The sequence below is a fragment of the Cebidichthys violaceus genome, unplaced genomic scaffold (assembly GCF_023349555.1).
Source record: "Cebidichthys violaceus isolate CVI_PGR_0920_01 unplaced genomic scaffold, fCebVio1.0.p SCAF_14, whole genome shotgun sequence".
Lineage (NCBI taxonomy): Eukaryota > Metazoa > Chordata > Actinopteri > Perciformes > Stichaeidae > Cebidichthys > Cebidichthys violaceus.
The window spans coordinates 6,592,266-6,605,957 of NW_027176307.1; the positions used below are offsets into that span (position 1 = coordinate 6,592,266).

General features: G+C 43.2%; 1 protein-coding gene across 3 annotated transcripts in view; it reads right to left on the reverse strand.

The window, feature by feature from the left end:
- Nucleotides 1-1,467: 1,467 nt before the first annotated feature.
- ccdc85cb (coiled-coil domain containing 85C, b) overlaps nt 1,468-13,692 on the reverse strand; it is a 43,631-nt gene continuing 31,406 nt past the window's right edge. The window contains exons 3-7 of one of the 3 annotated variants that reach the window (XM_068708628.1): nt 13,629-13,670; nt 9,896-9,997; nt 5,385-5,477; nt 4,542-4,640; nt 1,468-3,704 (exon numbers count right to left, since the gene is read on the reverse strand). In XM_068708628.1, the coding sequence (XP_068564729.1) occupies nt 3,615-3,704; nt 4,542-4,640; nt 5,385-5,477; nt 9,896-9,997; nt 13,629-13,670 (426 nt within the window). In that variant the 3' untranslated portion in view covers nt 1,468-3,614. The other 2 variants (XM_068708629.1, XM_068708630.1) reach the window with 2 other exon arrangements.

A 13,692-nucleotide genomic window follows, 5' to 3' on the forward strand; every position in this document is an offset into this window, starting at 1 on the left:
GACCAGCCGACCACCGACAGACCCAGATCTGGATTCGCTGCAGTCGGAAGCTCCAGCAGCAGGACAGCTCCGAGTTCCGCAGCAGCGTCTGCTCCTCCTCGCTGCTCCGCCGGCCCCGACACCACTCTGCTGGAGACCCAGGCCGTATTGCTGGGCCTGCTGGAGAAAAGGGAGGCACGGGAGAACCAGAACCAGGTCTGAGAGGGGCAGACTGTCAGATCCTGCTGCAGTAAAATGAAAAGGTTTTCTAAAGGGAGTCTGGTGCTCAGAAACACTACCACTTTAGTCCACATGGAACGCCAAAATAACCACAGAATGAAAATTCCGTAAGTAGCTTTAATGGTCAAGTAGGTCGATGTTCAGATAATTGCCTCTTCCACACTTCTGGCACCTTATCAAATAAATAGCAGGCCTGTATATTTAATAGTGGTGCAATGGTTCAAAAAGCCCACGGTTAAGTTTGTACGCCATTGAACGGTTAATTTGTTCACGGTTCTGTTTTGCGTCACTAGTATTCACACACTAAAAAGTAGCAGACTTGTAAAGTGACCTGCAAGCAGACAACCTCACAAAATAATGTGGATAAGTACTCTGAGACAATTGACTGCAAACGACAGTCCGTTCTTATTCCCAGGGAGTCAAACATCAACACCTTTGTCATGGCCCTCGTGAGTTGGTTTCAAGCGCAGAGGCACCTTTAAGAGTCTGTATGAGATGCAGGCTTTCACGGAACTATGTGAACCCATCTTCATCATCATTAGACGCTCTGAGAAAATGCCTCAGGAGTGTGATGATGTAATATTTCTTTTGTTCGTAAGGTGCGTTAGTGATGTGTTTTCTAAAAACTTTTATGTTCTACATACTTATTTTAAGCCTATTGTCTTAAATGGTTTCATTGCCTAAACCTAAGCAACTGTTTTTTTGGTTTGAATTCACGTTAACCATGCTTACTGTGACCATGCACGCGGTTACGCAGTGTTAGGAAGTGTCGTCAAGAAGTCTGGCAAAGTGAAACCGTGTTGGTAAAATAGTGCATTAAAACAGTAAGTCTCCCTCTGAAAGTACACAACAATCAGACCCCAGGTGAGAAACCAACCTCTAAAACCAGAGCAAACCCAGAGACCAAAGCACACAGCTGGGGCAACTCGCTAATCAGCTGTGCAGCGGACACTGCAGCGCCTAACGAACAGACAAACACATGAGAAACAAACTGACAGGGAAAGGCAGGGCTCATCACACCAATCACAATTCTATTATTTTTATTCCAGTTATGTGTATTGTTGGAGCTTTCCACTCAAAGGACCTCTGGTTGGGAATCACTCATGTGGGATACAGAACCTCATAGAAAGAAATCTGCAGTTTTACTTCCAGCTCTGTACCAACAGAGGGCAGTCTAACTCATCCACTGAAGAAAAGAACATGCCTGCAAAAATGTTTGCTTCATGAAATAAAGACACTACTTCACAGTATCATTAACCAACTTTATTTATTTTCTCCCAATTTTTTCTAAAAGTGGCCTATTTATGTTTTCTTTTCACCAGCCAATCTTCATCTGATCAGTGAAAGTCATGAAAAGAAGTTTCATGCGAGTTACTACAGGTTTGACATTTACACTGTAGAATCTAGGATTCTGTACCTATGTAGCATCTAGGCAGAAAAGAAGACCGTTGGGTTCCAAATCAAAACACCTTGCAGAAAAAAAGTGGCATATTTAAAATCAAATGCCATTTGATAAAGTATTCAAAATTGCATCATGGCTTCAAATCAGTTCCTAGAAAAAAGGACACTTTAAAAAAAAAAAAAAACATACTTTGAAGTATTTTTGACCCCATTGTTTGAGAGAACAGAGGTGCGTGGTGGGCAGCCTCAGAAATGTACTCGAGATGGGAGAGCCTGAGCTGTCAGTCACTAAACGTATCTAAGAACTTTACAGTTTGAGTAATGTGATGTATCTAAAATATGACAGTTCAGTTACTGATGCTCTCCCATCTCTATCTGACACCTGGCAATAAATACTCTGACAAACAGTGTTTGTTCATTCTGACATCAAGAAATACTCGTTTTTAAATGTTAGTGTTTTCAGGAGACATAAGGGAAGACTTCATCAAGCTCTCATATTCTAAGAAAAAAGATTCAACTTTAAGAAACATGCGCCGCATGAACACACCTGCTGAATCCACAGAAAAGGACTGAGCTTAAGAAAAGTACCCTTTTTCACCTACTGAGGTATAAAATGATGAACTAGGACCATTAGGAGAATTAGGAGCATCCAAGAATGCCATATTAACTGAACTGAGGGTTTAATATTTGACCGTGACATTTTTGTAATGGGACAAAGCTTTTTGTATGGATTCAGCAAATGCCTTCAGCAGTCTTCAACCGAGTTGTAACCAGGGTTCAATAGAGAAAAAGAGGATTCACAGGTAGATGCTACAGCTGCAAGAGAACCATTCAGTCACACACACACACACACACACACACACACACACACACACACACACACACACACACACACACACACACACACACACACACACACACACACACACACACACACACACACGGGCAAAGGTAAAGCTGTAGCCCTCTCAACCTGAGAAAATGATTGTCGAGCATGCACACAGCATACAATTTTAGTCAGTTCCACAAAGTAAGAAAATGATCTATCCATCAGCCCATGGAGATGGTGTGATTCAGAATGGCCTTCAACATTTTCAGAGGTTACAGAGAGAAGGAATAATAGCCATTCATCTGGAAAGAAATAATAATAAAAAAAGATTGTTTTTCTTGTTTTTTACCAAAAGCAAACCCTGTGTAAGGTCCGGTTGTGTGTGCTTTTCAAACTAAGTAATTGATCACATGGCCACGCTAGAATACAAAATAGATAAAAGTAAAATCAACTATAACAATGATGTAGTGCTATGGTTTTATACACAATATACACAAGTTAACAGTGATCTCTAGACTTAATTATCCATAGACTTGTCTTATGAGCAAAAGGCGCTAGGTCACAGTGGGTTTCACATTAGTTATCACTTTAGAATGCTAATGCTAGTTATACTCGTTGAGCACTAGGGAGAAATACATGTGACAGGAGCTAGGTTCTCTACAGGAGGTACTATCCAAACCTATCTGAAGATACCGCCATCATGTTGCCTTCATATCCACCAGCAACGTAGAGAGATTTTTGCCCCTGCGGCCTGATTGGGTCTGTGCTTGAAACCATGTCATAACGTTAGCTTAATGTAGCACAGCTATGCTCCAAAGAACTAAAGGTGGTGTGTGATTACAGCTTTTACAGAGAGAGATCATCGTATAGCTGAAAGCCCCCAAATCAAAGAAAAAAAGTGGCGAATCAGTGAAACTAGCTGCCAGTTGTCAACGCTTCATAACCGCTGAGAGTAAAGTTTTGCATGTGAATAACAGACTAACAGGTCCATTTAGGAGCTTTCTTAGCCCGTATTGAGAGTGTCTGTTGAAGGAATACTGGGTGCTGTAGGCAGTAGGAGAGCACAGCATGATGGGTTGTGTAGGCGCAGGTAGTAAGAGGTGTTGTCAGGTGAGTGTAGGTACTGTAAATCCTGATCTCTCTCTCTCTCTCTCTGGTTGCCAGGCTACAGGGGCCCTTTGAACTGGTTCCCAGAGAGGTGCTGTCTGATGGACAGCTTTGATCCTGCTGCATCACCCAGCTTTCTCCACACCACCTGCAAACAGAAGCAGAGAGACAAGTTGAGAGGGGAAGAGGAAGAGCGAGACGTACAGAAAGAGACAGGCACACATAGAGGCTAGGACTGAAAGAAAGACTTTCTTCTTCAAGAGTGAAAACTTCAAATGCTCACAGTTTGACTTTGAGCTGCAGAGACTGCACACACACACGTTTCAGTAGAGCTATCTCTGGATCTCTATCCTCTGTCTCTGAGAGCCTGCTCTCCGGTGCTGAGAGAGGGGCCCCCGGGGACCCCAGTGTTATTACAGAGGTACTATTGTAGTGCTCCCCAGATTCCTGGCCTGTCACATACCTCTGCAGAGCCCAGATAGCCCCGCTCTCGTTTTCTCTCTAATCAGAGGACCTTTTATCCCGGGCCGGGCTTTTCAGTACCAACAGAGAAAGATGGAGAGCGATGAGGGGGAGGGCGGAGGAGAGGAAGAATGGAGGGGTGAGGCTGAGGCGCACGGGGGGGGGGTGTTCTTTTGCCTGCTGCTCCAGTTTAATTGCCCTGACAGCTCAACTACGAGCCTCTACTTAAGGCTTCCAGTTCATAGTTGGCTTTGGAGCCGGAATGAGTGAGTGGGAGGGCGGAGATAGAGAGATAGACAGGGAGAAAGCAAGCGCTGTGCCTGGGACACTGCTGCAAGTATCATTCCAAACCAAATGAGTCGAGATGAGGCGTCCTCATTAGTGGAAGCAGCTCAAAAACCGACCTCATTTGCGGCCAGTAGAAGAGAACGACATCACTAAACCAACAGACAGACGGAACAAACAGAAACAGTGTGGACATCAGAGGAGGACTGTCAGGGAGCAGGGCAAGTGTTGCACTTACGTTGCACATCTCTCGCACAATGGCCTTCTCTTTCTCACTGAGATCGTCCTCATAGTCCTCCGGAACCTGCTTGTCCAAGTTCTCATGGACCTCCAGCACCTTATGACAAGTACCATTTTAGTTATGTTATAGGGAGCAAACTCAAAACTTCAGTGTGTCTGTTCCAAACTTGTTTTCTTGAAAGCTGCGATATGCAACATCAGCTCTTTCACTTACAAATGTACTTTTTAATTATTTTTACTCTGAGAAGGTTTTAAACATGAGTCGGAGTATTGTTATCATTACAGATGGGTTTCTTTTAGAACAGAAAGAATGAATTTAGGGCGTTCCAACAAAATATAAAACATTTGACTATAGCATCAATTTTGCACTTAACCAAGAAATATTCAAGCATGTTATGCCTGGTTCCAGACCTCTGAATCTAGGATCTCTGACCCTGGAATCTCTGATTTGTTCAGCAATTCTTATTGGTCTAATGTTGTGCTCATGAGGATGTTTTCCCCAGTCAGACACACAACTGACCAATCAGGAGTGGGCAGGATTAAGATGGGTACCTCACCTTCCTACACAGCTAGATATATAATATATATTGATGCAGCTGAACAACTTGTTGTAAGTCAATTTTAAAATGTTAATTAGTTTTCTTTCATCAATTTGAAAAATGTTACCAATAACAGGTTGAATGAATGAAGTTAAACTAAATAAATGCAGCAATACATGGAACAGAAGGCAACAGGGAACAGTACAAAAGCCAGCTTCAGTGAAAGAAGAAGCAAAAAACTAGATTTGAACTAGTGCAATGGTGATCAGAAAAGCAATACATCTACTCGCTGAATGTAGTACCTTCATGGCGTGCACCACAGCCTCAGGCTTCTGGACGCAGGACAGGTAGCCTGTGGCAGGAGAGGACTCGCTGGTTGGGAGACGGCCAGTACCCTGTGGGGGGGAGGGGGGGGGAAATAAAGTTTTGTGGGATTTCTTCCACAGCAGTCAGTGCACGGCAAGGGCATGAGACAAGGGGGTGACCTGCAACAAAGAGGCAGGTCTGACCCCATCTGCTGTCATAGGGTTTAACCAAGGAGTCACATGAGCTGCACCTCACGGAGCTCTTCTCGACCACTCTCTCCTTCTCAGTGGGTGTTTGCTTCTGATCTAACACAAGAGATTTCTTGTACCGTAGCACTGAAAATGCCACCCCTTTCCTCCCAACTCAAATCACCTCTCCTCCCCTTGTGTTTTTCTTCTCCTTCACCACGTATTCAACTCCCAGCCAGGTCTGCTACCTGCACAGTGATTTTAACCTGGTGTGATGGGAGCAGCCAGCCAGGGAGAGGACCAGGGGGTCGCTTGACTCATCCTACCCCCCGGTTAGTTCCAGACAGTGGCTCTCTGTTAGAGGGACACAGAGATCTCTGGGACACACAATGGCACCATTCACTGTAACCTGGCATCGGGGCCCTGCATTAGACACAGCTCCGTGGCTCTGTTAGCCCGGGTTAAATTCTCCGCTCACTGGTGATGCGTTTGTCAGCTCCTCCGCACCCGCTGACCCCATTTAGGTGCCAGAACGAGCCCACACAACCTAACAGCACAGAGATAATAAAATAATCCCACTGAAGCCAAGAGGGATGTTTTATGGAAACTGACCAACAGTCTATTCATGGCACGTCAACCACAAGAAAAATAGATTTTTTGCTGGTCCTGCTGCTCATGGCCTGACAACTGTTTGTTTTCAATGTGAAACAATGCTTTTATGACATTTATGTATTCCAGAAAGGTCGGTGAAAGATCATCAGCATGCCTAAACTGTGAGAGAAAACAGAAACATAGCGCTGGTTTTGCCCTTTAGTTTTCATGTAGAAGTTGATGTTATTCACACACAGTTATAATATTTATGGTGATGAGACTCTGCTGCCATGAGGCATTTCATTCATGAGCTTTGATATCAGGAAATCATGGACAAAACAAAAAGGTTAATATGAATTTGGGGGTTTCTTGTCAAACAAAAGGTTCCACAGCACGCTCTAAAGTCTCCTGTGTCCTTTGAGTGCACCAACAAGAATTCAAAACACTCCCTACTTGCCACTTAGGTATCATAAGAATTGTTTTTGTTCATAATATATTGATGACAAAATGAAGCCAAAGTTGCAAAATGTAATTTCAAGAACTTTGCCTCAACGATATACAGTTTATGGTCAACGAATTGGTAAAGACAATAAATAAACAAATTTGGGCCTTGATAGTCTTTCATGGTCTTTGCTACAAAGTGGTGGAATGTAACATTTGTGATGAACTTAAGAATGTTTGTAAAGTATGTGAGTATTTCAGTTGCAAGGGAAGGATTGTAAAAGGTTAGAGGAACAGGAGCAGGATACTACGCTGGAAGAGAAGAGGGTAATATCAAAGAGCAGAGAAGACAAGGGGAGTGCTGACTGTAGCTTCTTGTTGGTTGCACTTTTTATTCCACTATTTAACAACTGTAAGTTGCTACTTAATATTGATGACCAGCCCTGCTCGCAAAAGCATTATTATGCAGTAATAGCATTACTTTGACATGGAAATAAAGCCAATGAAATGCTTACTATAATTGAGTCTGTGAAAATGAGTAGAAACAAATGGGTGAAAAAAAGTGGAAGTTATTAAAAAAACTTATTTTGGATAATGGTGTGCATGACTTTTACTTTGTAGGACAAAACATGCAAAACCACTGGCAAGTTCCTGTAGTGATAAGGACATGAGTTATGTGTAGGGTGGTAGGTATTTACTGTGAGTCACCCTCACATTATTAAATGCATCACCAAGGTCCACATAGTTGAGAAAAGGATATATCCTCTCGTTAAATGACTTGTTTCCCACTGAGTAAAGTATGTTGCTTCCTTTTTTAAGGTCACAGTAACAAAGGGAACTGCTTTATTTACCATACAGCTCTTCTGCAATTGACTTTGAAGTCAACTACAAGAAAACAATATGTAAATTACTGTCGCCCTCTTTTGATGCTCTCTGTGGGTAAAAGCTATTATTTGAAATGTGCATGTGTAAACACTTCCTGCCCACACCAGGTTCAGTTTGTTTTTGTTGTTTATTTTTGTAAAGAAACAGATTTGGACAGCGCTGAGACAGCCAGCTCTGGGCCATGTTTACTGTTCATATGGATATAGAGTTGGGGAGGGCTCGCCTGCATAAACAGGCCTTGCTGGATGAGGGGGGGGGACAAATGCTGTCAGAATCAATGGTTTGTAGTTGGAGCAAACAGAATCAGAGCTGACTGTTGAGTGTTTGTGAGAATCACGCAGGCTGGTCACCTCTTTTCTTCTTTTTGCTCGTTTTCTGTCAGACAATCTCACGCACACTCACTGACCTGAAACTGGGCCTGAATGAGACAAAGGATTAATGTAAAGGATGAGCTGATAGATGAGGATCCAGTTCACTGGAGTTCTACTGGTATAGTCTTTGACTCCACGTCTCTCATCGTCTCTCTCCCTCCTCATCTCCCAACAAGGGCTTTCTCTCACACGTGGGTGAACTTAGGCCACATTAGAAATCAGGCAATTGATCAAGTTTGTCTCCGGGGAGTTGTCATGACAACAAAGCCATCCTGAAAAGAGGACTTGAATCACAATAAGAACTTATTCTGTACTGCAAGTAACTGGTATGCCAGCATCCTACTGTAAGCTAGCTGAAGTCTGTGCTGGTAGACGGGCTACCTCATGGTGACGCTAGGATCCTGCATGAAGCCCCCCCATCAAACCATGATTTGTTTTTACACTAAAGAGATATAACATGTTAATTAGTGAGGATTCAGAGGTGCTAGTACATGGATTGTGTTATCTCTGGACAGAGCCAGGCTAGGTGCTGAGCTCAGTTAACTGGCTGGCTGTAGCAACAATACATACAGTATGTGTTTCCATGTTAGAAACATTCATACGCTATAAGTGAAAGTGAAATTGCAACCTAATAGACCTTATTTGGTTATTTAGGTTGACGTTATTAGCATTAAGTTTTGCTGTTTGATGAATATTGTGTGATTTTCGTCAAACAGCTGATGCTACCGGCTCCTGACTGAAGGTAACTAAATGTAGTCACACTGACATTAGATTAGAGCTACAAAAGTAGAACATTCTGTTCTACTTTTCACCCTTGGTTTCACCCTTCTGTTCTACTTTTCTTTTTTTTGTTGCTCTTGTTTTATTTTTTATAAATATATATATATATTTTATTTTCTTGTTTATTGTAAACTTGTGTATGTACATTGAGAGCGAAGTGGAAACCGGAGTCAAATGCCAATAAAGCTGATTCTGATTCTGACCTGATGTCAGCAAGGAGCCAAAATTCACACTTCAAGTCCATATCATGACCTTGTTTGTTGTGAAATGAAATGCAGGGAGGCAACCATCGAGATCATTTGCAGTTTAAATCCATCCTCCTGCGGGGGCAGACCTCTCGTGGGGTCAAGGTTTTCATGGACATTATTGAACGGCATGAACCTCCAGGAGGAGGCGGGTTTGACCCACGAGCTTAAAAGGGTGCGGGCTGCCTCTGAACGCGGTCAGCCTGTGACCTCACACTGGGCCTGTGATTAAAACCCAATATTGATTTTGAAGATTTAGTCCTGTGGTTAGTGGCAGAGCCGGGCTCTGACCTTCCTTAAGCAGTCAGAAAACAATTACCCAGCCTCTCTCCCAGACACTGGCTGGGTCAGGGGTGGCGGTGGATTGTACAGGATTATTACTCTCATAGTGGGATTCAGTTCAAACAGGCCCCGGAGGGGAGGAATAGAGGGGAAGGCTGACTCCTTTATTTTCCACTCTTGTCTCGCTGTCTTAGTTTCTCTTCTTCCTCTTCTCTGTCTCACCCTCCTCGTGCCATACCTCCTTTCACTCTTTCTTGTTCTTCCTGCGCGTGTTTTACTTCCTGTCAATGTGAGAGATAGTGAGGTTGGCCTGTGGAGTTATAATTAAAGAATTAGAAGTAAAGTGAATTAGAGCTGAGTTGACTTGATTCCAATGTGGAGGCACTGGTGTGTGTGTGTGTGTGTGTGTGTGTGTGTGTGTGTGTGTGTGTGTGTGTAGTTAATTCCATTCAATTCAATATATTTTGTATAGCCCAAAACTACAAATTAGCCACAGAGGGCTTTACAATCTGTACACATGCGACGTCCTCACGTTAAATTAAACCCCATCTATACATAACCACGTTTGTATAATCAATGCAATGGTGTTGATCTTTGACTATGGCTGTTAAAGTGCTCAGGTATGAGTGGCTGACTATTTTAGGCAATGTGAGTTCTTGTGTGGGTCCGTGTGGGTGTGTGTGTGTGTGTGTGTGTGTGTGTGTGTGTGTGTATGTGTACTAACCATGTGCATGGCTTCCTGGCGTTGGGGCAGTGAGGACAGCTGGGACTCTGAGTGATAGAGGGTCATTCCCTTCCTCAGGGCACGCAGGTCACCTGGGTTAGTCTGTTGAGAACAAAACATAAAAAGACAGAGAGATACAAGTCATCAAAATAATCCAAAATAAGATCATCAACAGGATCTTTCCTGTGTCAGGTGATTCTTCAGCTCTTCTGCTTTTGAGGCTCAGTAATCATTTGACATTTTTCATCATTACTGTGACCCAAAATCAATATCAATAACATCTGTTAGTGTTAATGTAGTTACATCCATATAGACATTAATTTAATTTATCATGTCTACCTTTCAATATAGTTAATGAAGAATTGTCATTAACCATCAATGTTTGTGTTTGTTGAAGAGAAACTTCCTGGCTACAAGATGTCAAGCCGTCACTCAAGAGGGTGTGGATTCTACTCAGGTAGGTAATGCTAGCTATCCAGCAGCCTGCAGAAAGCCACGCTGATAACAGAAACACTGCAGATGAATTAGTAGGCAGACTTCAACCCTGGCTGTGCTCTCAGTGATTATTAAAGTGATTGCCCTGTACTTAGTTGAAGCATCTGGTACTGACATTGCTGCAGGTCTGTTATTATTCTTGCTCAACTGTTTTGCACACATAATCCTAAAAAAACATAGATTTGCCATATTTTAGTTGTTTTAGATGAGCTAAAGAAAATATATATAGATATGTCTATATTGGTCAGGCTCCACAGTGTATGTGTAGATCTTTGGCGATGGTTCATTGAGGACCCCGAGGCTCTGCCTCCTCCAACACTGGCACCTGCACTCTCATCGTCACTCTGCTTCGAGCACATTTGCAGAGCTTTTTTATTTATTGAGGCTTACAACATGAACAGCACTTCAGTGCGCTGGGCTGTCTCATGCTGTGCCGTCATCGAGGGCCATTACACAGGAACAGAGCTCTAAGATTTGTCCTCATTAGCTGCCAAAGACCACTGCTTCCTGGAGGCGGTAAGCAGCCTAGCTTCTCTCTGTAGGCAGGAACACGGCAGCTCCACTGTTCCTTATGACATTTCTCATGTCACGCACCAGCGTTCCCTCTGCGCAAGTCGCGGCGTGTAAACACACGTGAAGCCCGGGAGCACCCGGGCAATAAATAGCCCAAACGAACCGTGGGTGTGCATCTGTAAATGCGTGGACATCATGCTGTGGTGTCACAGTTTGCACACACACAAAGCTACAGTCAGCACTCCCCTTGTCTTCTCTGCTCTTTGATATTACCCCTCTTCTCTTCCAGCGTAGTATCCTGCTCCTGTTCCCCTAACCTTTTACAATCCTTCCCTTGGTACTTCTTGGTCTATCCTTTGGGTTTTCATATTTATGCCCTCAATTCTGTACCTTTGTTAGCATGTCTTTGTCATTTCTCCAGGCTTTGTGTCTATCAGCAAGCTATGCCCTAAATGTCACATCTGTAGGAGAGACATAAACACACAATCCACGGAATGAAAACATCTGTCAACTAAATAAGACGACTTAATAAGATCATAAATCGTCCTCTCACAGGGTTTCCAGCATCTGAAGAATATTCCACCTCTGCTGAGTCTAGCTTAACAGACACGTCTCCAACTTTACGTCCCTTCCTGAGTTGACCGTGACCACTGAGACCAACAAAGCTATTTGTGCCTGGGACAGTTGGCCCTCTGCAGCCTTCTTGGCTAGCCCTCCATCTATCCTTCCATCACAATGTTCTTGTTGCTGACAGGGAGCATCGTTTCCTGTGTGAGTTCTGAGGGGCAGGGGTGATGCCGCCTTGACAAAAGAGTAGACAGGATGGCAGTATGCTCCTTGTATGCCATAATTCAGTGGGATATAGAACAGAACCGGATTGATGGGAGTAGCCTGTGTTAGCACTAATAGAGTCTGACCTTAGATTTTGCCTCATCTTACTTTAAATATTAGGACTAGCAAGCTCTTACAACAATACTGTTTCTTTATTTGAATGGGTTCTAAAATGGTGGGGTAAAGATGCCTGGAATTTCATCTTTAGCTTCAGTGGTTTACCACAATATGATGCATGTAGCCACAAAGTCACCTGGAAACATTAAAAACTCACAGAGAAGCTTAATTACCACGCTAGCTAGAGCTAATAGTTGTCATTAGAATTGAGAGACCTGCTTTTGTTAACCTCTGAAATCAAGGAACTATTGTTTATAAAAATTAAGAATTGCAAGATTTGTAAACCGCACATGTGACCTGGAGAGGAACTAAACCAGGTTCCAATTTCCTCTTTCCTCATTCAGATCCACTGGACACTACTGCAGTCCACCCTCACAAAATGATTTCAATTAGCCTGCAGTTAACGGATGGAGTGTCATCTGATTCTGTTATATGAATCATTCTCAGAGTCACACCAGACACTTGCATGTTAATGATAAAGTGGAAGTGAGCCCATAGGGAAAGCCACAGCGTGCCTCAGCCGTCAGTGAGCTAATAGAGATAAGTAACAGTTGAAAGACATGGGAGATCTGAGTGTACACCTCAGTGTGTTTACACCTGTGCTGTGCAGGTCCTTGTTCATGTTCACTGAGGGACATTGTTGTTAACTCCCTCCCTTCTCCTTTAAGCACAGTAAAATCCTTCAGCCAAGCTGGTTTGGAGGGTCAACATTCCAGCGATAAGAGGCTATTGTTTCCTTCAGGCTCAGCAAGTTCCACTGCAGCAGTTTCATAACACAGGAAGTTAGGCAATATGTCCATTGAGGCAACTAATCCATTGTAACAATTCCCTCTGCTATTCAGACTCTATTACTTACTGGAGTACACTTCTGTTGTCATTACCAATCTTACAATTTAATGGAAAGCAGAAATAATTCATAACACCACCATCAAAGACCGAGACATTACTCATTCTTCAGTTGCGCTCACACACCAGTTGACAGCCATGCATTATGGGTAGCTGGATCTACCTGTGTTGTCCCCCATATCTTAAGGTCCCAGGACATGTGTGTATCATTTTTGCACCAAAAGCACAATGTGGCATTCATTCACCTAGGGTACCTCGTACCAAACACAGACAGCTCCAAGGACAGGAAATGGCTTTCTTGCTAAGATAGACCACGAGCAGGGCCACCTGTGCTTATTCATTAGCATAGCATGCTAGCAGTGCAAAGCAGGGACACAGAAGCAGCACCTCTATAAGGTAATGCAATCCAATTCCTTTAGGCTCATAACACTGGCACTGCGTCACAAGGGTGATTCAGTTCTATGGTAATGTTTGAGGCGGCACTTTATTGTATTGGACTGTATTTTGACGGACTAAATATTTGGTACACCAAGTGTATTTGTGTTTCCCATGACTTCTAGACGTTATGCTAAGCTAAACTAACCGGTGCTGGCTGTAGCTACATATTTAGCACATGGGAGAAGTTTGCTTCAGCGTACAGACATGAGAGAAATCAAGTAAGCACATCGCCCAAAATGCAGAACTATTCCTATAAACGTTACCATAGAGTTGATTCGGCACCTGTGTGAAAGTGTTATTATAAACTCAACATTACACCATTAAACGTTACTGCAGCTGAGTGCATTACATTGTACAGGTGTTGCTAATATTGTGTCCATCCTCTGCATAATAGAAAGCAGCAAGCTCAAAGTTGTGAAAAGTCCCACCACCAAACAGATAAAAGAGCGAAAAGGCAGAGGAGCCAACAAACAGAGATGTTTCACAAAGTTACCTTTTTCGTCTGTATTTGTGATAAACTATACCGGCTATAAGCCTGGGGAGAGAAAAACATGAAC